At 47.3% G+C, this 27,458-nt stretch overlaps 1 protein-coding gene across 3 annotated transcripts in view; it reads left to right on the forward strand.

Annotated features, from left to right (window-relative positions):
- The window catches only part of U2SURP (U2 snRNP associated SURP domain containing), an 878,864-nt gene that overhangs the window by 99,501 nt on the left and 751,905 nt on the right, over nucleotides 1–27,458 (forward strand). For all 3 annotated transcript variants that reach the window (XM_078666425.1, XM_078666427.1, XM_078666426.1), the window contains one exon: nucleotides 22,984–23,111. In XM_078666425.1, the coding sequence (XP_078522551.1) occupies nucleotides 22,984–23,111 (128 nt within the window). The remainder of the gene's footprint in view (nucleotides 1–22,983; nucleotides 23,112–27,458) is intronic.

The raw sequence follows: 27,458 nt of genomic DNA on the forward strand, positions 1-27,458 counted from the left end.
GGGAGGACGATAGATCGAGTGAGTGAGGGCGGTGGAGTGAGGGCGGTGGAGTGAGTGAGGGCGGTGGAGTGAGTGAGGGCGGTGGAGTGAGTGAGGGCGGTGGAGTGAGTGAGGGCGGTGGAGTGAGTGAGGGCGGTGGAGTGAGTGAGGGCGGTAGAGTGGTAGAGTGAGGGCGGTAGAGTGGTAGAGTGAGGGCGGTAGAGTGGTAGAGTGAGGGCGGTAGAGTGGTAGAGTGAGGGCGGTAGAGTGGTAGAGTGAGGGCGGTAGAGTGGTAGAGTGAGGGCGGTAGAGTGGTAGAGTGAGGGCGGTAGAGTGGTGAGGGCGGTAGAGTGGTGAGGGCGGTAGAGTGGTGAGGGCGGTAGAGTGGTGAGGGCGGTAGAGTGGTGAGGGCGGTAGAGTGGTGAGGGCGAGGGTGAGGGGGTGTGAGTGGGTGAGGGGGTGTGAGTGGGTGAGGGGTGTGAGTGGGTGAGGGTGAGGGGGTGTGAGTGGGTGAGGCTGGGGGTGTGAGGCTGGGGGTGTGAGGGTGAGGGGTGTGAGGGTGAGGGGTGTGAGGTTGAGGGGTGTGTGTGAGGGTGAGGGGGTGTGAGTGGGTGAGGGGTGTGTGAGGGTGAGGGGTGTGTGAGGGTGAGGGGGTGAGGGTGAGGGGGTGAGGGGTGTGAGTGGGTGTGGGTGTGTGGGGTGTGAGGGTGAGAAGAGGGTGAGGGGGTGTGTGAGGGTGAGGGGGTGTGTGAGGGTGAGGGGGTGTGAGGGTGAGGGGGTGTGAGGGTGAGGGGGTGTGAGGGTGAGGGGGTGTGAGGGTCAGAGGGTGAGGGTGTGTGTGAGGGTGAGGGTGTGTGTGAGGGTGAGGGTGAGGGGGTGTGAGTGGGTGAGGGGGAGGGGGTGTGGGTGGGTGTGAGGGGGAGTGGGTGAGGGGGTGTGAGTGGGTGAGGGGGTGTGAGGCAGTGAGGGGGTGAGAGGGTGTGAGGGGGTGTGAGGGTGTTTTAGGGTGAGGGGTGAGGGGTGTGAGGGTGAGAGGTAGGGTGTGTGAGGGTGTGGGTGAGGGTGTGTGAGGGTGTGTGGGGTGTGAGGGTGTGTGTGAGGGTGAGGGGGTGAGGGTGAGAAGGTGAGGGGTGTGAGTGGGTGAGGGTTAGTGGGTGAGGGGGTGTGGGTGTGAGGGGGTGTGAGTGAGGGGGTGTGAGTGGGGTGTGAGGGTGAGGGTGTGTGGGGTGTGAGGGTGAGGGTGTGTGGGGTGTGAGGGTGAGGGTGTGTGGGGTGTGAGGGTGAGGGTGTGTGGGGTGTGAGGGTGAGGGTGTGTGTGAGGGTGAGGGGGTGTGTGAGGGTGAGGGTGTGTGTGAGAGTGAGGGGGTGTGTGAGGGTGAGGGGTGTGTGAGGGTGAGGGGTGTGAGTGGGTGAGGGTGGGTGAGGGTGAGGGGGTGATAGTGGGTGAGGGTGAGGGGTGTGAGGCGGTGAGGGGGTGAGAGTGGGTGGATGTGAGGGGGTGTGAGGGTGAGTGGAGGGTGAGGGGTGTGAGGGTGAGGGGGTGTGAGGTTGAGGGGGTGAGGGGGTGTGAGGGTGAGGGGGTGTGAGGTTGAGGGAGGGTGAGGGGGTGCGGGGGTGTGTGAGGGTGTGTGTGAGGGTGAGGGGGTGTGAGGGTGAGGGGGGTGTGAGGGTGAGGGGGGTGTGAGGGTGAGGGGGGTGTGAGGGTGAGGGGGTGTGAGGGTGAGGGGGGTGCGAGGGTGAAGGGGGTGCGAGGGTGAGGGGGGTGTGAGGGTGAAGGGGGTGTGTGGGGTGTGAGGGTGGGTGAGGGGGTGATAGTGGGTGAGGGGGTGAGTGGGTGAGGGGGTGTGAGGGTGTGTGAGGGTGAGGGGGTGGGTGAGGGTGTGTGTGTGAGGGTGAGGGGGGTGTGGGGGTGATGGGGTGTGAGTGGGTGAGGGGGTGTGAGTGGGTGAGGGTGTGTGGGGTGTGAGGGTGAAGGGTGTGAGGGTGTGTGGGGTGTGAGGGTGAGCGGGGGTGAGGGTGTGTGTGAGGGTGTGTGAGTGAGGGGGGGTGTGAGGGTGAGGGGGGTGTGAGGGTGAGGCGGGGTGTGAGGGTGAGGGGGGTGTGAGGGTGTGTGAGGTTGAGGGGGTGTGAGTGGGTGAGGGGGGTGTGAGGGTGAGGGGGTTGTGAGGGTGAGGGGGTGTGAGTGGGTGAGGGGGTGTGAGTGGGTGAGGGTGTGTGGGTGAGGGTGTGGGTGGGTGAGGGTGTGGGTGGGTGAGGGTGTGGGTGGGTGAGGGTGTGTGGGGTGTGAGGGTGTGTGGGGTGTGAGGGTGAGAGTGTGAGGGTGAGGGTGTGTGTGAGGGTGAGGGGGTGTGAGTGGGTGAGGGTGTGTGAGTGGGTGGGTGAGGGTGGGTGTGTGAGTGGGTGAGGGTGGGTGTGTGGGGTGAGCGGGTGGGTGTGAGGGTGAAGGGTGTGAGGGTGAAGGGTGTGAGGGTGAAGGGTGTGAGGGTGTGTGGGATGTGAGGGTGTGTGAGGGTGAGAGGGTGTGAAGGTGAGGGGGTGTGTGAGGGTGAGGGGGTGTGAGTGGGTGAGGGTGAGGGGGTGTGAGGGGGTGAGGGGGGGTGAGGGGGTGTGAGGGTGAGGGGGGTGTGAGGGTGAGGGGGTGTGTGAGGGTGTGTGTGAGGGTGAGGGTGTGTGTGAGGGTGAGGGCGTGTGTGAGGGTGAGGGGGTGTGTGAGGGTGAGGGCATGAGAGGGTGTGAGTGGGTGAGGGTGAGGGGGTGAGGGGGTGTGAGTGGGTGAGGGTGATGGGGTGAGGGGGTGTGAGTGGGTGAGGGTGATGGGGTGAGGGTGAGGGGGTGTGGGTGGGTGAGGGTGAGGGGGTGTGAGGGTGTGTGAGGCGGTGAGAGTGGGTGAGGGGGTGTGACGGTGGGTGTGTGAGGGTGAGGGGTGTGAGGGAGGGTGAGAGGTGTGAGGGTGTGTGAGGGTGAGGGTGTGTGAGGGTGAGGGGGTGTGAGGGTGAGGGGCTGAGGGTGTGAGGGTGAGGGGGGTGTGAGGTTGAGGGGGTGGGTGAGGGGGTGAGGGGGTGTGAGGGTGAGGGGGTGTGTGAGGGTGAGAGGATGTGTGAGGGTGTGAGGGTGAGGGGGGTGTGAGGGTGTGTAAGGGTGTGAGGGAGAGGGGGGTGAGGGTTAGGGTGTGTGATTGTGAGGGGGTGAGGGTGTGTAAGGGTGAGGGGGTGAGGGGTGTGTGAGGGTGAGGGAGGGTGAGGGTGTGTCTGAGGGTGTGTCTGAGGGTGAGGGTGTGTCTGAGGGTGAGGGGGTGTCTGAGGGGGTGGGTGAGGGTGTGTGTGAGGGTGAGGGGGTGTGAGGGTGTGTGTGAGGGTGAGGGGGTGTGAGGGTGTGTGTGAGGGTGAGGGTGTGTGTGAGGGTGTGTGTGAGGGTGAGGGTTTGTGTGTGAGGGTGAGGGTTTGTGTGTGAGGGTGAGGGTTTGTGTGTGAGGGTGAGGGTTTGTGTGTGAGGGTGAGGGTGTGTGAGGGTGTGTGTGTGAGGGTGTGTGTGTGAGGGTGTGTGTGTTTGGGTGTGTGTGTTTGGGTGTGTGTGTGAGTGTGTGTGTGTGTGAGGGGGTGTGTGTGTGAGGGGGTGTGTGTGTGAGGGTGTGTGTGTGTGAGGGTGTGTGTGTGTGAGGGTGTGTGTGTGTGAGGGTGTGTGTGTGTGAGGGTGTGTGTGTGTGAGGGTGTGTGTGTGTGAGGGTGTGTGTGTGAGGGTGTGTGTGTGAGGGTGTGTGTGTGAGGGTGTGTGTGTGTGAGGGTGTGTGTGTGTGAGGGTGTGTGTGTGTGAGGGTGTGTGTGTGAGGGTGTGTGTGTGAGGGTGTGTGTGTGAGGGTGTGTGTGTGAGGGTGTGTGTGTGAGGGTGTGTGTGTGAGGGTGTGTGTGTGAGGGTGTGTGTGTGAGGGTGTGTGTGTGAGGGTGTGTGTGTGAGGGTGTGTGTGGTTGTGTGAGGGTGTGTGTGTGTGAGGGTGTGTGTGTGTGAGGGTGAGGGGTGTGAGGGAGGGTGAGGGGTGTGAGGGAGGGTAGGGGGTGTGAGGGTGAGGGGGTGTGAGGGTGAGGGGCTGAGGGTGTGAGGGTGAGGGGGTGTGAGGTTGAGGGGGTGGGTGAGGGGGTGAGGGGCTGAGGGTGTGTGTGAGGGTAAGAGGATGTGTGAGGGTGAGGGTGGTGTGAGGGTGGTGTGAGGGTGTGAGGGTGTGTAAGGGTGTGAGGGAGAGGGGGGTGAGGATGAGGGTGTGTGATTGTGAGGGTGTGATTGTGAGGGTGTGATTGTGAGGGTGTGATTGTGAGGGTGTGTGTGTGAGGGTGTGTGTGTGAGGGTGTGTGTGTGAGGGTGTGTGTGTGTGTGTGTGTGTGGGTGTGTGTGGGTGTGTGTGTGGGTGTGTGTGTGGGTGTGTGTGTGGGTGTGTGTGTGGGTGTGTGTGTGGGTGTGTGTGAGGGTGAGGGGGGGTGGGTGAGGGGGGTGAGAGAGTGTGTGAGGGGCATAACCCCGGTCCCTACATGCACGTACCCCCAGTCTATGCCTGCACAGCCCCCCACTCCCTGCGCGCACAGCTGTCTTCCTGAACAAGCTGTCAGTTTTCCATGGCACCAGTCAGGCAAATTCCTTCCAAGCCACTTCCACGGGAACCTGCCACATTCTTCTGCTTAAACACCACTTTCTTCAGCTCAACACCACTTAACAGAAGACGCAATAGGGAGAGAGGAAGCTGAATGAGTCAACATGTGTGCTTTCAGTTCATGAGAAAAGGGACAATCTTTTCATTGTTGTGATACACATTTTACAAAGTCTTGAGGGATTCCTCCGGAACTTTACACAGATTCCTTCAGACGTACCTAAAAGGATTTCCCTAACACTTGCCAAATCTTTACTGAAATAAACAGAAGGCCCAAACAATGTTGGAGAATCTTTCTTTTCTTTTTAAACTGGACTTCATGGCAGCCCGACTTCCCAATTACAAATGCATGTCCATTCTGTCTCGCTACTCAGTGGGTGCAGCACACATCTATGTTTTTTTTTTAACTTTTCTATCAGCAATAAGAACATCCTTCCGTGCCTAAGCAGTCAAATGTGTGAACACGACTGGGCTCCGTTCAGAACTCTGTCCAATCACAACTAGCATTTGAAAGCTTCAGAATTCAATGTGTGTTAATATTATGAAGGAACAAAACACTGCAGGAAGCTGACCCTCTTCCTGTCTGCCCCATGCAAAAATAACGAACAGCCTGCAGTCATTATCAAACCTTTGATCCCGAGTGTTACAGTGTAAGGAAGTAGTAAGGTGGGCAGCAGGGCACATGCCACGAGAACACCACAACTGAATGCAAGACATTTATTGTCGATGCCACTCAAGATGGCTGGCGCTATAGAGTAGCTGCATTTCTGCATCGCTTTGTATCCCAGACGATGAAGCGAAGCTCGTTAGCAGACAGGCAGCATGCTGCACCGTAGGTTGTGATCGTCTGAAAGATGTGGCCGTTGTGTTTGAGTGTCAGGCGTGATGACTGCAGGGATGCTCCTAAAACGTCAGTCGCTGGGCTGAAGCAGCTAGTGGAGCATAGAAGGCTGAGTGGGTATGATGGAGTCGCCTTATATTATTGTTGCGTCTGGTTGAAGGGTATAGTTTGGCCGTGCACTCTGTGGGGCACATGGTTTCAATAACAGTTTTACATTTTACTGTGCTTTAATGTCTCAACAACACAACTGAGAACACTCCACAATTTGAATGTGTTACCCTTGACATCTGAGAACTTTCATCCTGCAGAGACCATGATGGCGCAGACAGTCCAGCATGGGGGCGCAGACAGCCCGACATGGGGGATGGGGCGCAGACAGCCAGACAAGACAGTGTTCCTGATACACCAGGAATCATCTACAGGAATCGCTCTGTCCGAAGCAAAGTCCTGCTAGATAACAATTCTCATGTTTGCTCTAGTTTCGGAAACCTCCCCAGCTGCCAGTGGCTGACTTCCAAGCGGGTGGATGATGCCTCGTGAATCTGTGAACTCTCCCCCTCACTGCTGCAAAAACGAAATAAAACAAGCCCTCGGCATTGCTGTGGCGGGGGTGGGGTGGCGGGGGAGTGTTAGCCTTTGAAGTCGGAAGAGTCAAAAACAGCGCTATGGGGGGGGGGACACTTTGCAGTAAGCACGGAGAGACGGGGAGCAAATGGGAGCGAGGAATTGAGCAGAGGGGGGCGGGGGAGAGCATTCCTTTGAAGTGTGAAGCTCTCGGCATTGCTGTGGCGGGTCTCAGGCGAGGCGGCTCGGGGAGCAAGCGCGTGCACGGGCACATGCACTGTGCAAAATCCGCCCGCCAAAGCCCTCTTGGTCAGCTTTCCTGTTCCACCTCTATATGTCTCGACATCTGCAATGCTCAAGTGCATTGGCAGAGGTCGAGACCTAAAAATATTACCTTAACTGCAGACAGTGCCCTTCCTTGATCCATAATGTGGTACTGCAAAAGGGCAGCTAAAGGGTTTGTGGTGCAGGGGGGTTGGGACTACTTGTCCCAAGGACAAAATACACATTAACACTAGTTGCCCTTGACCCCAGACAATATGTCCTGAGCGTCGGGCTATAGGAATTACCCATCCTTGACCCCTAGCTTCCCATCATGTCTCAGAGGTGAGAGTTAGGTCAGTTGTTCTTTCCGGCTCCTTCAGTCAGGACCCTGGTTAATCAGCTCCACAGATTTTTGACTTTTCTGTCAGAAATTATATTCCTTTTTCACTTAAAAACTTTTTACTTCGACATTTTATACCTATTGCAGTATTCCTTTATCTTTTTTTCAATGCAATAGGTCTCGCATTTACGTGAGTTTAAGCTATTTGCATTGTAATTCACAATGCCTTTTATTTTTGTTTTACAAACAAAAATAAAAGGCATTGTTCTTTGCAATGTCAATAGCTAAAACTTGTTGTGTCTGTCTCAGGTTGTCTCTCGTCATTCCCCTAGGGAATTTGTAGCAGCTCTGTCTTTTTTTAGGTGCTTGCCTGTCTCTTTTTGTAAATCTCTTTCTTAGAGTGTCTCTCGTCCCTCGGACGTTATGAAGTGCTGCCTTTTTTTGGTCCCAGTCTGCCTCTTTTTGTGTCTTATCTCTGTGTCTGACTCAGAGTGTCTCTTGATGCTTCCCTACTGGATGCTGCGGCAGCACTGTCTTGTTGTAGACAGTAATCTATTTCTGTGTCTCATGTCTCTCCCTTTGGGTGTTATAATGAGAACACTCCAGTCTTTCGTCTGTAAGAGTGTCTCTCGCCGATCCGTTAGTGGATATTGCAGCAGCTCTGTCTGTGTGTGGGTCCTCGTCTGTCTCTTTTTGTATCTGTGGCAAGTCTGATCCTTTGTATGTCACAATGAGAACGCTTAAGGTTTGGGTCTATCTCAGTTTCTGTCTCATAATGTATCTCGTCACTCCCTTAGTGGATGTTGTGGTGGCTCCGTATGTAGGTCCTAGACTGTCTCTTTTTGTGTATGTCTCTGTGTCTCGCTGCTCTCTTAGTATTACAATGATAATGCTGAAGTCTTTGTACTGTCTCAGTGTCTTTCGCATAATGTCTCTTGTTGCTCCCTTAGTGGAAGTTGTGGCAGCTGTCTTTTTTTAGGTCCTAATATGTCTCTTTTGTGTGTGTCGCTTTGTCTTTGGTGTTACGATAAGAACACTCAAGACTTTGGTCCCTCTCGTCGTCCCTTAGTGGACGTTTCGGCACCACAGTCCTTTTTTAGGTTCCTGTCTCTCCTTTTCAAACTGTCCCTTTGTCTGTCTCACAGTGTCTCTCTCCACTCCCTTAGTGGATGTTGCAGCTGCTCCATCTTTTTCTGGATCCTAATCTGCCTTTTTTGTGCCTGTCTCAAGTCTCTCCATTTGTGTGTTACAATGAGACTGCTCAAGGATCTGGTCTGTCTCAGTTTCTGGTTCATAATGCCTCTTGCCACTCCTTTAGTGGATGTTGCGGTGGCTTTGTCTTTACATCCCAGTCTGTCTCTTTTTGTGTTTATCTCTGTGTCTCTCACATAGTGTCTCTTGTTGGTCTCTTAGTCTTACAATGTCAGTCTCAAGATGTCTCCTGCTGCTCCCTTAGTGGATGTTGTGGTGACTCTCTCTATTTGTGGTTCCTCATCTGTCTCTTTTTTTATGTCTTTTTGGATTTCTCTTTGGGTGGTACAATCGGAACTTTCAGTACTTTGATCTGTCCCAGAGTGCCTCACACTGCTCCTTCAGTGAACGTTGTGGTTCTTCTGTCTTTCTGTAGGTCATATTTTGTTTCTTTCTAGGTCTCCTTCTATATTGGGACAACTCCCACCCTCCCTTACTCCATCCCCGCCTCTACATCACACACTGCGCTGCCTCTCCTATGGTTGTAGCCCTCCTCTTTTCCCTTGTCTCTACTCCTCACTATCTTCTTTACCCGTCGTTCTTTTCCCTAGCCGCCTTTCTCTCATTCTCTTATAACCCTCTCATCTCCCGGTTTTTGCCTTACACATTAAGCCTACTCCTGTTTCTCTTCTTCCTATCAGTAGCTTTCTACAAGCATTTGCAATGCAATAGTTCTCGCATTTCTTAAAGTTAGAGCTGTTGGCGTTAAAAATGACAATGCTTTTTACTTTTGCTTTTTCATACCAATAGCAATTGTGCTATGCAAATATATTTATGACACTGCAAATAAAAAACAAAAGTAAAAAACATTGTAATTTTCAAAGTCAACTGCTCTAACTTTCACAAATGCGAGACCTATTGCATTGCAAATGCTTGTTTGCACTTGTAACAATCCCTTTTTCTTGCGATGTGTGTTGAAAACTTGTATGGGTTTCTGAGTCTGTTCTCAGAACGCCCACCTGATAGGATGCTCTTGTTCGGGTTTAATACAGTTATATTCACTGGTTAAGGTAATTTTAAATGTCTTTTTTTATTTTTTGTTACAAAGTTGTATTCAATGGTTAATGTATTAGTGTACTTTTATTACAAACATATGTTGAACACTTTAGGTGCCTGTGTTCCACCCCCACCTCCTTCCACCTTTCAGCTTCGTTCCATGTGTTTTCAGTAAAAAAAAGTAACCACTGCACAAACTTGACCAGAACTATTGGTTTCGGTAATACTTGTTAATTTTGGTATTTTCAGTGTTGTGCTATACAGGAATCACTAACGCTTCCCAAATATGTTGAGACTTTACTACTCCATTTCACTACACCTGGAAAGTCAAGTGTACAAAGGCAGTAATTTGGCTAATCAAAAAGAGTGCAATGGTGTAGTTGTCCCTTGGGCACTTATGGTAAACATCTGTACCTACATGTTGTGTAGGTTACTGCCTAGTAAACTCGTACTTTCCAGGATTCCAAGATAAAAGACCTCTGTGTTTTCTGTGGTTGATTTGCTGTAACCAGAAAGGCATGACTTGGTGTCTGGAAGATGAAGGGAAGTAGCTTATGGGTGTAGTATTTGCTTTAGGTAATCTTGGCATTGAATTTCATTTTTGTTTGCTAAAATTGTTTGGTTAGTAGTGGTAGTCTTAATGTTCAAGTTTAGTTGCAATTCATGATCATGTGCAAAGCCATTCAGTTGTTTGGTGTAAGTTTGAAGGGTCTGAGAAACTTTTTAAACAAGTTGTTTTTCTTGCTGGCCTCTGGTTTGCGCTGAGCTGGCATCAAACGCTAACTTTCCTACAACTTTAAGGATGATCTCCTTCACAGAATGTGCTTTTAGGCAGTGCTGCGATTTGCCTGGTATGAAAGAAGAAACATAGCCTGTACCTCAACTTATTTGAAAGCATTCACAGTATTTGCTTATTGGCCAAACACATTTCTTTAAGTTTGTACCGGTATTTTATTTATACCTTTCACTTTTCACGTTTGCATTTTCATTAGATTATTTCTGTATGAAAAGGAGAATTGTCCAATTCTTTATACATTTCATATATGAACAATTAAGAAAAAAAACTAAGAATAAAACATTTTAAATCCACATACCTACTAAGACATACTATACATACTACATCACAATACACAGTTGTACACAAAAACACTGAAAGGCTAACTTTCCTACAACTTTAAGGATGATCTCCTTCACAGAATGTGCTTTTAGGCAGTGCTGAGATTTGCCTGGTATGAAAGAAGAAAAATAGCCTGTACCTCAACTTATTTGAAAGCATTCACAGTATTTGCTTATTGGCCAAACACATTTCTTTAAGTTTGTACCGGTATTTTATTTATACCTTTCACTTTTCACGTTTGCATTTTCATTAGATTATTTCTGTATGAAAAGGAGAATTGTCCAATTCTTTATACATTTCATATATGAACAATTAAGTAAAAAACTAAGAATAAAACATTTTAAATCCACATACCTACTAAGACATACTATACATACTACATCACAATACACAGTTGTACACAAAAAGACTGAAAAAACATAAAAGCATCCAATACTCGTAGCTTTGTTCACCAATTACGGTGAATAAATCAATGATCCTAGACTAGTTTATAAAAAATGTCTATGTATCTGTAGTTGCCCAGGGACATTATTCACGCTTTACATAAATAGAAATTAATTCTAAATTAGTAAAAAGCAAGATTTCAAATCATTATTCCTCTGTGCTTCAGTGTTGTGCCGAAGCGTTTCAAATCCTAGGAGATGAATGCCTGGATTCTCATCGGGGCTTTCTGATTTTCTGTACAGGATGTATAAAAATAAAAAATCTTTTTTAGGGGGGGCTTCATTCTTTTCTACCACACTTTCACGAACTCTTCATTCTACTTTCAGTTGTACCTGAAAGATGCGGTTCTTTCTTTCTCATAGAGTTCATCGAAGGCTGTGTTCTGGGTTTTCTTTCACTTAAAGATTCTCTGTTAACAAACAGAAAATTGTGTCAGTGATATTCATGTAGGACCCTTCTACTATTGTCTAGCATTCTTTATTAAGCTGTTTCCTACCTTCTCTGGTCACTTGTTGGACGTAGTTGTGCAGCTGTCTATTTGATTACAATATATCGTGCCTTGTTTAGGGAACGATGATCTCTTTGCTCATCCAGCTCCCAAGAGTATTTCTGACCCAGTGTTATATTTATCTATATGTTCGAGGCATGTAGGCTGCTGAATTCATGTCTTAGCATAGATCGCCGCCTAGTGTTGGGTCCGGATGTTTGCACTTTGTTGTCTTGGAAGAGTCTTCGAAGTATCACGAGATAGGTGACTCCTCCCCTGGACTACAGTGCGCATGGGCATCTTCATCTTCAGATTGTTTTTTTCCGCCATTGGGTTTGGATGCTATTCCTCATCTCCAACTTCGGAACCAAAAGTTTTCAACTTTCTAAGGCCAAAAGGCCTTCTACCTTGACGGTATTGTTCTCGTTCGGTACTTCTTAACTCGATAATACTTTCCATCTCGATCCGGTCGTCGACCCAGGCCGTTGGGCCTTTTCGACGCCACGTGAGCCTCCTGCCGATGGAAAGGACCCCGTTTAAAAGATGCCCACAATGTCACTCCAAATTCACACATACTGATAAACATACGGTATGCAACAAGTGCTTATCTCCGGAGCACAACGAGGAAAACTGTCCAGCTTGTGCTCAGTTTGGGTCGAAAAAGACTATCCGGAACCGAAGGGTGCTTAGACAAGAGATGCAGCGGCAGGCACCGGAACCAGAACCAGAGAACATTTTCGACGACGAACATGAACTCCCAGAAGCGGTGGACTCCGACCTAGAAATAGGCACCGTAGAGGACCAGTCTGACTCCGATGACCAGATCACACAGGGGCAAATAGTGAGTACCAAAGTCACGACCCCGCTTCCACCTCAAGACAAGGCTCCGGTCGAAGCATCGCCTAAAGGCCTTAGCCGAGACCGACCGACTTCTTCAGTAGCCCCGCCTTCTGGCTCGGCTCCGAAGACCAAATCAAGCCTTCTGATACCCCAGGAACGAGCAACACTCTTCCCAAGAAGGCCGTCGAACCTAAAAGGGCGTCGAACCAAAGAGGGTCGTCGATCAGACAAAAAATCCTGTCCTCCCAAAGAAGGCTGTCGAGTCTACAAAGATCCTCGAGCCGAGAGGGGTCGTCAACCCCAAAAAACACGTCGAACCGAAAAAGGCTATAGAACCGAAAAAAAACGGTTGATCCCAAAAAGGTCGTCGAACCAAAGAAGGTCGCAGAGCCAAAAAAGGCAGTACAGCCAACAAAAGACGTCGAACCAAAAAGAGTCGTCGAACCAAAAAAGGTCCCCGACCCGAAAACAGCAGTCGAGCCGAAAAAAGCTCCACAGCCGAAGGCCCTCGAGCCAAAGACTCAACACAAACAAGCGACCAAGCCAAAAACATCGGCGCCAAAGCCACGACAGTTGAGGAAGAACTTTTCCATCCTGATCCAGTGAGCGCAGAACAACCTAAACTGTATATAGACCCGGAAACAAGAAAGATCATTGGACACTGACTCTTCTTCTACTGTTCCTATAAAGAAAAGAGACTTTGGAAAATCTCCTTCAAGGCCTTTTACTTCTCCTCCTTTCATTCCTGACATGCCTTATGTGCCTTACACTCCTACACCTTCAGGTTAAGATGAGACAGGAAACATGGGGGAAGATCCTCAGGATGCTTTTGTAGAACACGAAGATCAGGATATCCAAGATAACACATGGAGTGACCATAATGATCCTTATGATACATATGATCCACAACCCATCCCTGACACCTCTACATATACTACAAAACAGTCGCCTACTGACGACACCATTGTTTTTAACCAGCTAGTGGATAGGGCAGCTAAATATCATGGTGTAGACATGCACACTTACCCAATAGAAGAGGATTTCCTATTTGACACATTTCCAACATCTGAGAAAAGTGTACGTACACTTCTCATGCTAAAAGGGGTACTAAAGCATGCGCCAGACATATTTAAAGGCCCAGCCAGAGCGCGTGTCCTCAATCCGAGAATTGAGAAAAAATATAAATCAGCCCCTACAGACCCTTCTTATATTAAGTCTCAGTTACCATTAGACTCACTAGTCGTATCTAATGCTAGAAAATGAGCTAATTCGCAAACAACAGGAGATGCTCCCCCTCCTGACAAAGAGTCAAAGATATTTGAGGCCTCAGGTAAAAGAGTGACCTCCCAGGCAGCAAACACCTGGAAAATTGCCAACACAGAAGCTCTCTTAGCACGTTACGATAGAACACACTATGGCCAACTGGAGGGTTTACTACAACACCTGCCATAACCTTTTAAAGCTAAAGCAAACTACCTAATACAGGAAGGCAAATTTATCACTAACGCTTCCATTAAATGCGCCCTTGACGCAGCTGACGCAGCCGCCAGATCCATCAACACTAGCGTATTACTACATCGGCATGCATGGCTACGCATTTCCGGCTTTAAGAATGAAGTGCAATCATCCATCCTCAACCAGCCCATTAACCAAGATTTCTTGTTTGGCCCTGCAGTAGATACCATCTTAGAAAAGATGAAAAAAGATATGGGTACCCCTAAGTCCATGGGTGCACTTCAATTTCAACAATCTAAGAGTTCCTTTCGGCGCTCCTCCTTTCGAGGCTCAGGTAGAGGCAACCCATCCCAAACTTCATCCTCATTCAAAAGTAATACCCAAAGCACCTTTAATAAAAGTGCCAACAGAGGAGGTTATAGAGGCAATAACAACAAGGGCAGAGGACGGGGTGGTGGTAACACCCGAGCCTCCGCCACCAACAAACAGTGACTCGCTCACACTCCCTCCAGACCATTTAACACCAGTCAGAGGCAGGTTAACACAATTCCTACCAGTCTGGAACGCTATCACTACAGACAAGTGGGTGAGACAAATTATCCAGTATGGCTACTGCCTGCAACTCACTTCTACACCACCCAACATACCGCCAAGACACCGTCCAATGTCCAAAGAACACATTACGCTGTTTCAAAAAGAGGTGCTCTCCATGCTCCAAAAAGGTGCCATAGAGCCAGTCCCATTGCAACATCAAGGGACAGGAGTATACTCTCTATACTTCCTCATTCCCAAAAAAGATGGCTCTCCCAGACCAATACTAGACCTCAGACCGTTGAACCAATACATACTCTCAGATCATTTCCATATGATCACTCTACAACAAGTAGTCCCACTACTCCAGCAAGGCGACCTCCTCGCCACACTAGATCTCAAAGACGCATACTTTCACATTCCTGTACATCCAGCTCACAGGAGATACCTCAGGTTCACAATAGAAGGTCAGCACTATCAATTCAAAGTTCTCCCCTTTGGAGTCACTACGGCACCAAGAGTGTTCACAAAATGCCTAGCAGTAGTAGCAGCACACCTACGGAGGCAACACATTCATGTGTTCCCCTACCTCGACGATTGGCTCATAAAAGCCAACTCATACGCTCAGTTTGCCAGCCATACCTCACAGACAATCCAGCTACTGCACAGTCTAGGGTTTTCCATAAATTACCCAAAATCACATCTGCTACCCTCCCACATACAACAATATCTGGGAGCAACAGTAAATACCTCAGCGGGGAAGGCATATCCAAATCCAGCCAGGATAGCCAACATACAATCTCTTGTTCTAAAATTTCATATACAGCACTCTCTACCAGCTCGAGTGTTCATGCAGCTTATAGGCATGATGGCCTCCTGCATATTCATCGTCCCTCATTCTCGCCTTCGCATGCGTCCCTTACAAGAGTGCCTAGCACGGCAGTGGAACCAGGCTCAAGGACAATTAAAAGATCTAGTGTTGGTAGACAGTCGCACTTGCAGGTCTCTGCAGTGGTGGAACCCACAAAACCTTTCCAAGGGGCGACTGTTCCAAGAGCCAGTTCCACAAGTAGTATTAACAGCGGACGCATCACTGACAGTTTGGGGAGCCCATCTCCTTCAATACACTGTTCAAGGTCTCTGGACAGTCAAACAGAGGACATTACATATAAATCACTTAGAGTTACTAGCAGTGTTTCTAGCGATGAAAGCCTTTCAGAAATACTTGTACAACAAGACTGTGTTAATCCGGACGGACAACATGACAGCCATGTACTACATCCAAAAACAGGGAAAGAACACACTCTCTGCAGCTGTCTCACCTAGCACAACGCATATGGAAGTGGGCAATTCCACAAAACATTTATCTCCTGGCAGAACATCTCCCAGAAATAGACAATCAGATAGCAGATCTACTGAACCGACACAGTCAACAAGTACATGAATGGGAGATTCACCCTGAAGTTCTTCAACCGTTCTTCCAAAAGTGGGGACATCCAGAAATAGATTTGTTTGCCACAAACGAAAACTCAAAATGCCCGTCCTTTGCCGCCAGGTTCCCACACCCGTTGTCACAAGGCAATGCGATATGGACGAACTGGTCAGGCAGATTTGCGTACGCTTTTCCACCAGCCCCACTGATTCCATTAGTGGCACGCAAACTAAGGCAACAGTCACTCACAATGATCCTGGTTGCTCCCACATGAGCAAGACCGCCATGGTACGCAACACTACGGGAACTCTCTGTAGTCCCCCATCAAAGGCTGCGCCTTTCGCCACAATTGCTAACACAGAACCATGGAGAAATCAGGCACCCAGATCCCAATCAGATGAACCTAGCGATCTGGCTCCTGAGGTCTTAGAGTTCGGATATCTTAACTTGCTTCCCGACTGCATGAACATTATCAAGGAAGCAAGGCGTCCCACTACCAGAGCATGCTACGTAGCTACATGGAAAAGGTTTGTAATTTATTGTAATAATAATCAAATCAATCCATTGGATGCCTCCATCCAAAACTTAATTTACCTGCTACATCTTCAAAGATGTAACCTAGCATACTCATCAATAAGGCTACACCTTGCTGCTATAGCAGCATATCTTCAAAACAGACAACATGTCTCCCTGTTTAGAATACCACCTTTCAAAGCTTTTATGGAAGGACTTAAAAGAATTATCCCTCCAAAGCATCCACCTTCTCCAGTCTGGAACCTTAACATAGTACTTACCAGACTCATGGGACCTCCCTTCGAACCACTTCGGTTCGAACAGACAAACGGTCTGGGCCTCCCCGGACTCGGCCGTGATGCCGCCACTGGGAGTCGGGGTCCCGCAGGGCTCTATATTGAGCCCGACCCTATTTAACATCTTTATTACCCCTCTGGCGGCATTGGCGGAGTCGTTCGGGGCCCGGTTCGTGTCCTATGCCGACGACACACAGCTCCTCTTCGATTGTAAGAGGGGAGGAGATTTCAATGGAGAGAGTATCCGGGACTGCCTTGAGGCTGTCTTCAGATGGTTTCATCTGAGCGGCCTCAAGTGCAACTCCGAGAAGTCTGAGGTACTCTTCTTCGGGTGTGCGTCGGATCCAGACTGGCAAGCCTGGTGGCCCATTAACATGTTTCCACCATCCTGTCCATCTCTAGTAGCTAAGAACTTAGGGGTTAAGATGGACAAGGGTCTGACGTTGAGATCCCAGATCCTTGGGGTGACGGGCACTTGTTTCGGCCTCCTTAAGATGCTGAGGAAGTTCTTACCCCTTTTGTCTGAAGAACATAGGAAGCTGACCGTGCAGGCTTTGATCGGGTCTAGGTTGGATTATGCTAATGTCCTTTACCTGGGCCTGCCAGAGTATTTGCTGCAGCGGCTCCAGGTTGTGCAGAATGCTGCAGCGAGAGCCATTTATGGCCTAAATAGGCGAGCCAGTGCTGCTGGTCTTTTGCAGACCTTACATTGGCTGCCTATTCGCAAGCGGATCGCCTTTAAGGCATTAACTCTGGCCTATAAAGCCCTCCATGCTGTGGGAGCGAAGTATCTCCAAAGGAGACTCGCCTTCTATCACCCGGCCCGCTCTCTCAGATCAGAATCGCTGTTCTTGGCGACGGTCCCGCGTGTAAAAAGAGCCCGTATTGGAGGCCGCTCCTTTGGACTGTTGGCGCCACAGCTGTGGAACTCCCTGCCGCTGACACTCCGGGGAGCCACTAGCTTACTTGCTTTTAGGAAAGGTTTAAAAACCTGGTTGTTTGCCCTTTAGGCTTTTTTTCTTTCCTTTCTTTTTTACTGTGCCTTCTATTCTGTTTTTATTACTGTGTTGTGTTATTTCGCCGTAGGTCTCATTACTAAAGCGCCGGGACACTCTTTTTGAGTAGCCGTGCGCTATACAAAAATAAATATAACAAAACATAACTTCATTCATGTGAACTACAATTCTTAACATGGAAGGTGGCTTTTGTAATTGCCATTACCTCCCTCAGGTGAGTAAGTGAGCTACAGGCACTAACCATTCAGGAACCTTTCGTGCAAATACACCACAATAAGGTAGTACTCCGTACAAACCCTAAATTTATGCTAAAAGTTATCTCCACTGAAACATCAATCAGTCCATAGAATTGCCAGTTTTCTTTCCAAACCCGCAATCAGTAGCTGAAAGAGCTCTACACACACTAGACGTTAAAAGAGCTCTGCTATATTATGTTGACAGAACAAAATCATTCAGAAAGACAAAGCAACTATTTGTTGCCTTTTCACCACAACATAAGGGTAATCCCATTTCCAAGACAGGAATAGCCAGATGGATTGTTAAATGCATTAAAAAATATGCTATCAAAAAGCAAAGCACACTCGACGCGCAAAATGGGGGCATCCATGGTTTTCCTAGGAAACATTCCCTTAGAAGACATATGTAGGGCAGCTACATGGTCTACCATACACACTTTCACTAAACACTACTGTGTTGACGTGCAAGCTAAGCAACAAGCTGCTGTAGGCCAGGCTGTCCTTAAGTCTTTTTCAAATCACTGCAGCTGGTACGTGTAACCACTGCTAGAGGAGAAACTGCTATACAGTCTATGCTAAGATTTGAATTCAGCAGCCCACATGCCTCGAACGGAAAATGCTACTTACCAGTATGCATCTGTTCTTGGCATGTAGGGCTGCTGACATTCATATCGCCCACCCTCCTCCCCGGAGCCTGTCACAGCTGCAGGGTTACCTTCTTAACATACATTTACATGGTCATTTCTTACTTTTCTATACTCCATCTTTGCCACAATGGCGAAAAACAATCTGAAGATGGAGAAGATGCCCATGCGCACTGTAGTCCAGGGGAGGAGTCACCTATCTTGTGATACTTCGAAGACTCTTCCAAGACAACAAAGTGCAAACATCCGGACCCAACACTGGCGGCGATCTATGCTAAGATATGAATGTCAGCAGCCCTACATGCCAAGAACAGATGCATACTGGTAAGTAGCATTTTCCTTATCTATGGAGGAAAAGGCTTTGTTTATTAATTCCTCCCTCGCAACAATGTTTCCCAATCTGACTGTTAAATAGAATCGAGCGCGTACCTTGTGTCTTGTTTGGAGAACATCGTCCTTTTAGCTCGTAGAGATTTTCTGTCTCAGCGTAAGCAACCAGCAGCGATCCAAAGTTTGAGATCAGACACTTCAGTGATTATTAAACAGGCCGATAAGGGCGGGGTAGTGGTGATCTGGCCCCGTGATATGCATCTAAATGAAGGACGGAACAAGGTCAACAAAAAACCTGGTATCGATTAGTCAAAGGAGACCCAGTGCAGTCCATACAGGATACAGTTTCCAAAATCATATAATTGGGCATTGATGGAGGATTCCTTTTACCTAAAGAACGATTTTTTTAGTTTAAAAACTCCCCAGATCCCCTATTTTATATTTTTTGCCAAAGATTCATAAAAATCTTGAGGAACCACGGGGAGACCGATCGTCTCGGGGTGTGATTCAATTTTGGAACTTTTCTCAAAATATGTGGACTTCTTCCTAAAACCATTCTTGAAAGAGGTCCAGTCATATTTAAGAGACACTACAGGTTTCCTCCAAAAGGTAGAAGAAACATCTTTTGATGCAGACTTAAATGATGGTAACGCTTGACGTTACAACGCTTTATACACAGATTCCTCAGGACGAGGCGTTAGAAGTGATGGAATTGTATCTATAGAGCAGAGAACGACCCCACAGAGTTTGAACATAATTTATCTTACAACTTGCAGAAATAGCCCTTAAAAAGAACTATTTTAGATTTGATTATCAATCCTTTATACAGGTTAAGGGAACTGCTGTGGGGTGTCCTTATGCCTCAAAAATGGCAGTTCTCTATATGGCTCAATATGAGAAAAAAGATTTATTGAAAACAACAACCCTTTTAGAGACAAAATAAGACAATGGCTACAATAGATTGACGATATCTGGCTCCTGTGGCAGGGGAGCCAGATTGATTTGATGATGTTCCATGAATGCCTCAATGCCCGACATGACGACATTAAGTTCTCCATCCAGTGTAGTAAAACAAAAATGACCTTCTTGGATGTTGAGATTACTTGTGCAGGAAACCAGTTAAAAACATCTCACTATAAAAAAGAGACAGATAAAAATACAATTCTGCACCATGGAAGTGCCCACCCCAGGAGCCTGAAGGAAAACCTCCTGTATGGGCAACTCTTAAGAATTAGGAGGAATTGCACTGATGGCAGAGAATTTGAAGAGCATGCGTCAAACATTTGTAAAGAAATGATTCAAAGGGGTTACCCCAAAAAACGGCTGAAGCACTCTATAAAAAGAGCCAGGTTTCCCCCCCGAGAAAGTCTTCTCCGGGTAAAAGAGAAAAAAGAACTTGATCGACTAGTACGTGTGACAACGTTTGGACCTGACACAAATAAATTCAGGCAAATTATACTCAAAAATTGGCACCTCCTTGAGGATCTTGAATGCCCTTTTCCTAAACCAATATTTGCTATGAAAAAGAATCAAAGCATACGTCAACAAATTGTGCGCGCGGACATTTCATTACCAAAACCCAAAAGTGACTTATCACAATGGAATTTAAAACCAGTTGAAGGCCATCACAAGTGTGGCAATTGTGTGGCCTGCAACAACACAATAGAATGTATAGAATTCAATAACAATGGTGTAAAATGGAAACATTCTGGTTTCACTAACCAGAAATGTTGTACGCCATAATATGTCCCTGTATGAAAATGTATATAGGGAAGACAAATCAACAGCCCAACACTAGGATTACACAGCACAGATTGAGAATTAAAAATAAGGTGGCCACTGCCCCAATGGTAGAACACTTTATTGAGAAATTGCATGGGGAAAATGAGTTTAAATGAACAATTTTAGCTACTATTAAAGCAGCTAAACGCCGATTTGGTATTGAAAAAGCGCTACTTCAGAAAGAGGCGAATTTAATCCTGAAGTTTAATTGCGCTTTAACTGGATTGAATAATATGACAGAGCTAACAAGAATATAATGCATTCACTGAGGCACAGACTGCCGCATTAGACTGAATATAATGTTTGTTTAAGCAATACGATAGAGTCTGTGTAAGTGAATCAACTTCATGTCCTAGAATGCACCATGTTTGGCTTGTCGGATTTGCTACTATCAATCAGACCACATGTCCCAGAATTCATGAAAATGCTATAAGTGAGGCCCCTACAAAAATGTCTGCAGCGAATAATGGTACCTGTGAGTCCGACACGAAGTGCAGCCCAGGCGCAATAGATATCGAGGTAAGCGTGAGACCTGAAACAAGGCGACTGAAAGTTGCTGATTCGATCTATGCGATCAGCCAACAGTAATCTCTTGTTGCTTTTTTAGAAACCCCGAGCAAAAGACCCTAAACGTAAGACCAGAAGCAGCGCGACTCGTAAACATGGTTTAACGAGATACGCGCTTCACTTTTTCTTAACCGCTAGATTGTGAAACATTGTTGCGAGGGAAGATCTAATAAACAAAGTCCTTTCCCTGTAGATAAATAGAACGCTGGGACGGAAACGCTGTAGGAGCTAAGAGCACACCGCTCTCAAAACAAGACGCGAGGTACGCGCTCGATTCTGTTTAACGGTCAGATTGTGAAACATTGTTGCGAGGGAGGACTTAATAAACAAAGCACTTTCCTCCATAGATAAATATAACGCTGGGTCAGAAATACTCTTGGGAGCTGGATAAGCAAAGAGAACATCGTTCCCTAAACAAGGCGCGATATATTGTAATCAAATACACGATTGCACAACTACGTCCAACAAGTGACCAGGGAAGGTAGGAAACCGCTTAGTAAAGAACGCTAGACAATCGTAGAAGGGTCCTACATGAATATCACTGACACCATTTTCTGTTTAACAGAGAATCTTTAAGTAAAATAAAACCCAGAACACAGCCTTGGATGAACTCTATGAGAAAGAAAGAACTGCATCTTTCAGGTACAACTGAAAGTAGAATGAAAATTTAGTGAAAGTGTGGTAGAAAAGAATGAAGCCCCTCCCCCCCCTAAAAATTATTTTTTATTTTAATACATCCTGTACAGAAAATCAGAAAGCCCTGATGAGAATCCAGGCATTGATCTCCTAGGATTTGAAACGCGCCGGCACAACAACGAAGCACAGAGGAATAATGATTTGAAATCTTCCTTTTTACTAATTTAGAATTAAATTCTATTCATGTAAAGCATGAATAATGTCCCTGGGCAACTACGGATACATAGACATTTTTTATAAACAAGTCTAGGATCATTGATTTATTCACCGTAATTGGTGAACAAAGCTACGAGTATTGGATGCTTTTGTTTTTTCAGTCTTTTTGTGTACAACTGTGTACTGTGATGTAGTATGTATAGTATGTCTTAGTAGGTATGTGGATTTAAAATGTTTTTTTCTGAGTTTTTTTCTTAATTGTTTATATATGAAATGTATAAAGGATTGGACAATTCCCCTTTTCATACAGAAATAATCTAATGAAAATGCAAACGTGAAAAGTGAAAGGTATAAATAAAATACCTGTACAAACTTAAAGAAATGTGTTTGGCCATTAAGCAAAAACTGTGAATGCTATCAAATAAGTTGAGGTACATGCTATTTTTCTTCTTTCATATATGAATATGGCCCTGCCTAGTCCTCGTCCTTTAGGGCCTAACTCCTTTATTTCTTGAGATTTGTCTGGTGGCACTTGTTTAGAAAAGTAATGAGTATCTCTATGGCGTGTGTTCAGTGTTCTTTTTTGGAAAGGTTTTCTTTTTCGTAAAGGTTTGAAATGGTTGTCCTGATCAGGATGGTGTGTCCTCAGTGAGCACTGCGATCCAAAGTGTTTATCACTAATTTCAGTTGAATGGTCACCTTGTGTGTGTCGCCTGGATGAGGTTAGATGTACTTGGAGTGCTTTAAGTTCTTTGGTGTTTGTGAGACCCAATTGCTATAACTTCTGAGAAGTGTATGTCTGAATTTATTGTGGTTTTCGCAATTGATTTAGTGAAGGATATTCGAAAGTGCAGTTTGTTTGGTATAGTCGAAATGGGTGTGGTTTGTTTTATGTAGATGCAATGATTATGCAGCTGTAATGATTGTGTAAGATATTTTAAAAGTTTTTTGGTTTTCCATGAGTATATTTTATGTTGACATCCAACTTGACAATGACTGTCGAGCAATGTCTACATGAATTCAATAGTACTTCTCTGGTTAGATATCTGCTTTGATGGTGTAGATGTCTAGAGATAGCTGTCTTTGTGCGAAGAAGAGCCAAAGAAGAAAATGGGATAGCTGTTTCGAAGAGATATAGGATGGCATTTTAACCTGTGTTATGTTTGGCTTTGGAGAGTGGTGTCAAAGGGAAGGGGCAGAAGCAATGAATCCTAGTTGAGTATGTTTTCTATCCCAAGTACACATTTTGTTAAGGCTGTTGATAGCGATCTGTAGATATTATTTTATGTATAGTAGGGTTTCTGTGTATCTCTGGTTTGTCATGTTTGAAAATACACATGAGAGATTGAATTGGGTGATTAACCATGAAGGAGTATTGTTTATGCCCTTGTAGTACAGGGAGTGTTGATCCTGAATAAGTTTTAGTGTTGTCGGAGAGCAACAGAAGTGAGTGGTTACGGGGTGGTGCTGTTAAATAAGTGATGTGTTGATGAGATATAAAGGTTACGCTGAAAGAATGATCCCTGAAAGATTAGTCTTATCATGATTTAGTTCTATTTATTTATCTTTTCAGATGAGCAGGAAACTGATGAAAAACGAGGTAAACTGTATAAGCCTGCTTCGCGATTTTCTGATCCACAATGCCCACCACCTATCAATGAGAAACCTCCTGCACTTTTAATATTGGATTCCAAAAAGCCAGTAAGTATAGGCACTAATGCTCTTCTGCCTTCAAGAATGAAAATGTTCACTATAATTTTGCACAATGTCCTTTACTTGAGGTCCAGTTATTATGCAATTTCCAAAATGTTGCGTCACTCCACATATGCTTGACACAGCACATATAGGTAATATATTGGCCTATTACATTGCTCCCTTCTGCATTAGCCACTCTGACATGTTGCTCACAACCAGAACAAAGCACATCAGGTAGAACATGTTATGTTATGTTATCTTCGCTTGTAAAGCGCGGCAGCTGCCCCAGCAAGGGGGCGTCCCAGCGCTAATGCAGGAAAGACAGACACAACAGAGAGCCCGCCAGAAAACTAAGGGGTAGGGAAAAGATAGGTCTTAATGGCCTTTCTAAAAGCCAAGTAGTAGTCAAGGCCACGGATCTGCACAGGAGCGAGTTCCAAAGGGTCATACATACATTTGCTTGCCGCTCAATTTTGACATCCCAACAGTGCCATCCAGGATTCAGACATCTGTAGTATGAAATCAAAGAACAAAATAGAATGTTACCATCTAAGCAAACAGACTGGCCATGTCACTTGCAGCACCACTCTCATATTATCTTTAACTGTTAATGAAGTTGGTATGTTACCGAACCAAAATATTCCAAAGCAATTTGTGAAGCACTTTGGTCACATCTCTCTAGCACCAATTCCTGTACCTATACTTGGGTAAAAATCGCATTTCAACAAAGTCATCTAACATGACCACATACTGTCCTTTTATTTGATTTTAACCACCAGCCTCAGAATGTGAGTTCAACTGTGAAGCCCTAAAGATGGACCAGAAGGAAGTACTCTACCAATTATAATAATAATCACAGGGTGACTCAAGAATACAGTCTGCGGGGGAGGAGCCAAGCTCGCGTCCGAGATGGCCGCGTTTTAGCTCGGCTCCGTTCACTCTCCTGTCTACAACAACTATCCTGTACTTTATCCTGCCCCGGGAAGTATTCGACGATGTGCAGTGGAACGACGATACCTCACAGGCACTTACCGTTTGCTCCGGTGGTTCCTAGGTGTCACGGATCCTGAGTTACGCCCCTGTCTGCTTCGGGGTCTCCGGAGCGGCCGGGCCTGGCGCTCCTTGGCGGCGCCCGGGCTGGACGGGGCGCGGTGGCCGGCCCTTGGTGGTGGTGTGGAGTCGGTCGGAGAGGCCGATGTGCTAATAGACCGTTTGCGGCCCCCCGGGCCTGGTCCGGCGGTCCTGCGGCCTGGTGTTGGGGCGCTGCCTTCCATGGACGGGGTTAACCGTACATCTGGCTCGTCTCCCCTTTGTTCTCCGGCCCGGCCATTTTGAGTTCCTCCGCCCGGGCTCGGAGAACGGTGCCGGCGGCGTGTGGGGTGCCGGCGCATCGCCTTCTTCTGGTGGCCCCCCTTCCTGCCCTGGTGGCACCTCTGCTGGTGGCTGCCGGTCTCCTGTTTTGCCCCGCTGATATCCGGGCGGGGGTCAGTGTTCGCGGCGGCCCCGCCGGGCTTCTAAGATGGCGGCCGGCCCCATGACTCTCGGCCTTGCTGGGACCGGCGATGCGGGTCCGCCGCACGGCACGCCTTCTGAATACTGCAAAGGTGAGCCTACACTTGGCGACATCCTCGCCGCCCTGCGCTCCTGGGGGGCGCCCATGACCGCACCCATCGCTATCCTGGAGAGAGGTCCCTTGGCTGGGACTGCTGGGCCCCCCCCGGTTTGTGCGGCTTCATCTCTGTTGTGTGCTGCTGGAACTTTCATTGGGGTCGTGGACCTGGAGGCTGCTGTTGGTGTGAATATACGGAAGTCCGCTGCCCTGCTTCATCCTGTGCCTCCTTCTGCTTCGGAGGATCGCCGGCCGGATCCCGTCTGGGCCGACCTCGTTGGGTCTCCTTTTCCTCTTTTGCCTCACAAGGCCGAACGACGATCCTGTGACTGTGCCGCTGGACCGGTTTTCTCCGTGTTCTCATCGGAACTGTGCCTGCTTTGCCTGAGGTGGCTACTGTGCTTTCTGGATCATCCGGATTGCGATCGCTATGACTTGAGTATGTTTTTGATTCGATTCCCTGTTATTCACCTCCGGCTTCATGTGATCTGGTTCCTGGTTTGTTGGACTGCTACAGTTTGCGAAAAACGAGGACAGGGTTGAGCTGATCTTGCCTCTGTGGACTGTAATTTGTGGTATGGTTGGGTGATCCGTTTATAATTGTATGATTATGTTTGATACTTCTTTACGTTCCTGGAGCTTATCCGTGTGTTTACTATCTTCCCGTGGGCTCTGAGTATTTTCGGGCGGGGGGGGGTGGGAGCTGAAGGGGTTTTGATTCTGTGGCTCCTCTCCCGCTGTTTTTCCCTGTTTTCCCTTCCCCCCCTTTTTATCTAAGTGATTCTTTCTTTCTATATCTCTCTATATTTCGGGTTCTAATTAGGGCGACAGGCACGCTGCTGGGGGGTAGGCCATAGCCTTCTGCAGGGGTGCAGGGTGGGCTGTGCGGGGTGGTGGGGGGGTTTGTTTTATTGTATCTTCCCTTGTTCCTTTTTTGGTTCTATGGCTCTTATGTATCCCCTTATTTCGTGGCGCGGTGTCGGCACGTCGCCCCCCGGGGTGTTTGTGCTGGCATGGCCCTTTTGGTATGTCTGCTGTCACGGTTTACTACGCATTCATTTCGCCGGTTGCCACTAGTTCCTTGTGCCGAATTAGTATTGGGTGCTTTGTTAGCCGTGGGGGGCGTGCACTGACGCTGCGCCTTCACTTTCTCCCTCCTTTTTTCCGATGTCCTTTTCCTCCCTTATTTTCCCTTTCCCCCCCCATTTTTCTTTCCCTCTTCTGGGTGGTTGTAACAGAGGGCTTTTAGTTTTGTAAGCGTACTTTTCGCTGTTTTACTATTATGTGCCATGGTAGTGGTGGGAGGGCGTTGAGCAGCGATTGTGATTGTTATTGATGTGGGACTCACGTTCTGCCTTTGCCAAAATGTGACTGTTCTTTTGGTCTTTTCCTGTATTCGAAACTTCGGCTTGCTCACGGCCCACCGCGGCCCTCTGGACTTTACAGATTGACATTATCCTGCGAAACCCTTTTTTCTATTATAAAATTAACCTACTCTTATCCTGTTCGTGATGGCGGCTCGAAGACTTGTTGCCTTTGCCTTCATATGAGCTATTTAGAAATCCTGTAGTTGCTCCTGTATTGCCTCGTATGTCTCTTTATTGTGGTGGCCGGCCCGGTGGGTTGTAGGCCCGTATCTGTGAACGCCTTCTGTACAATAAAGGTTTAAAAAAAAAAAGAATACAGTCTGCAATGAAAACCTATGAATCTTTTTTTAAAAGCACTCCCAGATAGTGGATACCGGTAAAAGGCCATGCTGATTCCAGCCTGTACACCAAGCGAATGCCAATTTTGTCACATCACCTAATTCCACTTTGAACATTTTGTACAGCAAGATTTGTGTGCTTTAGTGTTGATAGACCTTTTTCATTTTAAACATGTTTTAAATATTGCTGTGTTTAAAAGCAAATGTACATTTGAGAATTTGTATATCTAAGTAGTTTTGATATACCTTTATATAACTTATGAGGTACACTAACCCTGGTATCGGCAGTTTCAACTTGAATGTATTCATTCAGGTCCACTGTCTCCAGATGATCCGTCAGGATGATCCTTCAGGATCTTGCGAGCTATGGTAACTTCTGCTGCGCTGTCCAGCATTGTCTGGGCCCACTCCCCGTTCTTGAGTTGTGTCCTCAAGATCCTCTGCATATCTGATTTTTAGACTTGCTACTTTCTTTTTGGTGAATTGAGTTTTCTTATTTTTTGGAACGTGTTGATCGTCTTTGAATTTCATGCGTTTTCTTCCTTGTGTTCTGATCGTCCTCTTCTTTCCGATTTCTGTGAGGAAGTCTGAAAGGTACGAGAGGAACGTGTATCAGTATCTTGATATCTATCAGGTTTTCTTAAAGTATCTCTGTTTCTGAGGTTATACCTCTTTTCAGAGGGCTCCTTTTGAGGAGACCTACCTCTGGATTGAGAACGCATCTCTTTAGGAAGTGTCTGTCTAGTATTTTCCCACTTCTTTTTAGGACTGGTGAGATTGTTTTTAATAAAAACTTTTTCAGGATTTTCTTTTAGTTCAGGCTTTACTGGTTTCCCACCCAAATAATCTCTACCTAGTTCCTCATAGGATTTTTCTATTATTCAGGCCAGTTCATATGATTACTCAGTTACATCAAGTTCTTTCAGTTTTTGGCGGATTGCCACGGATGCTGCTTCACCTTTAATATCAGCTAATATTATAGCTGAGACCTGTTTGAAGTCCTTTAGTAACTTCATACCGAGATTTAAAGCAGGCCGTG

Source organism: Lissotriton helveticus, chromosome 11, assembly GCF_964261635.1.
Source record: "Lissotriton helveticus chromosome 11, aLisHel1.1, whole genome shotgun sequence".
Taxonomy (NCBI): domain Eukaryota; kingdom Metazoa; phylum Chordata; class Amphibia; order Caudata; family Salamandridae; genus Lissotriton; species Lissotriton helveticus.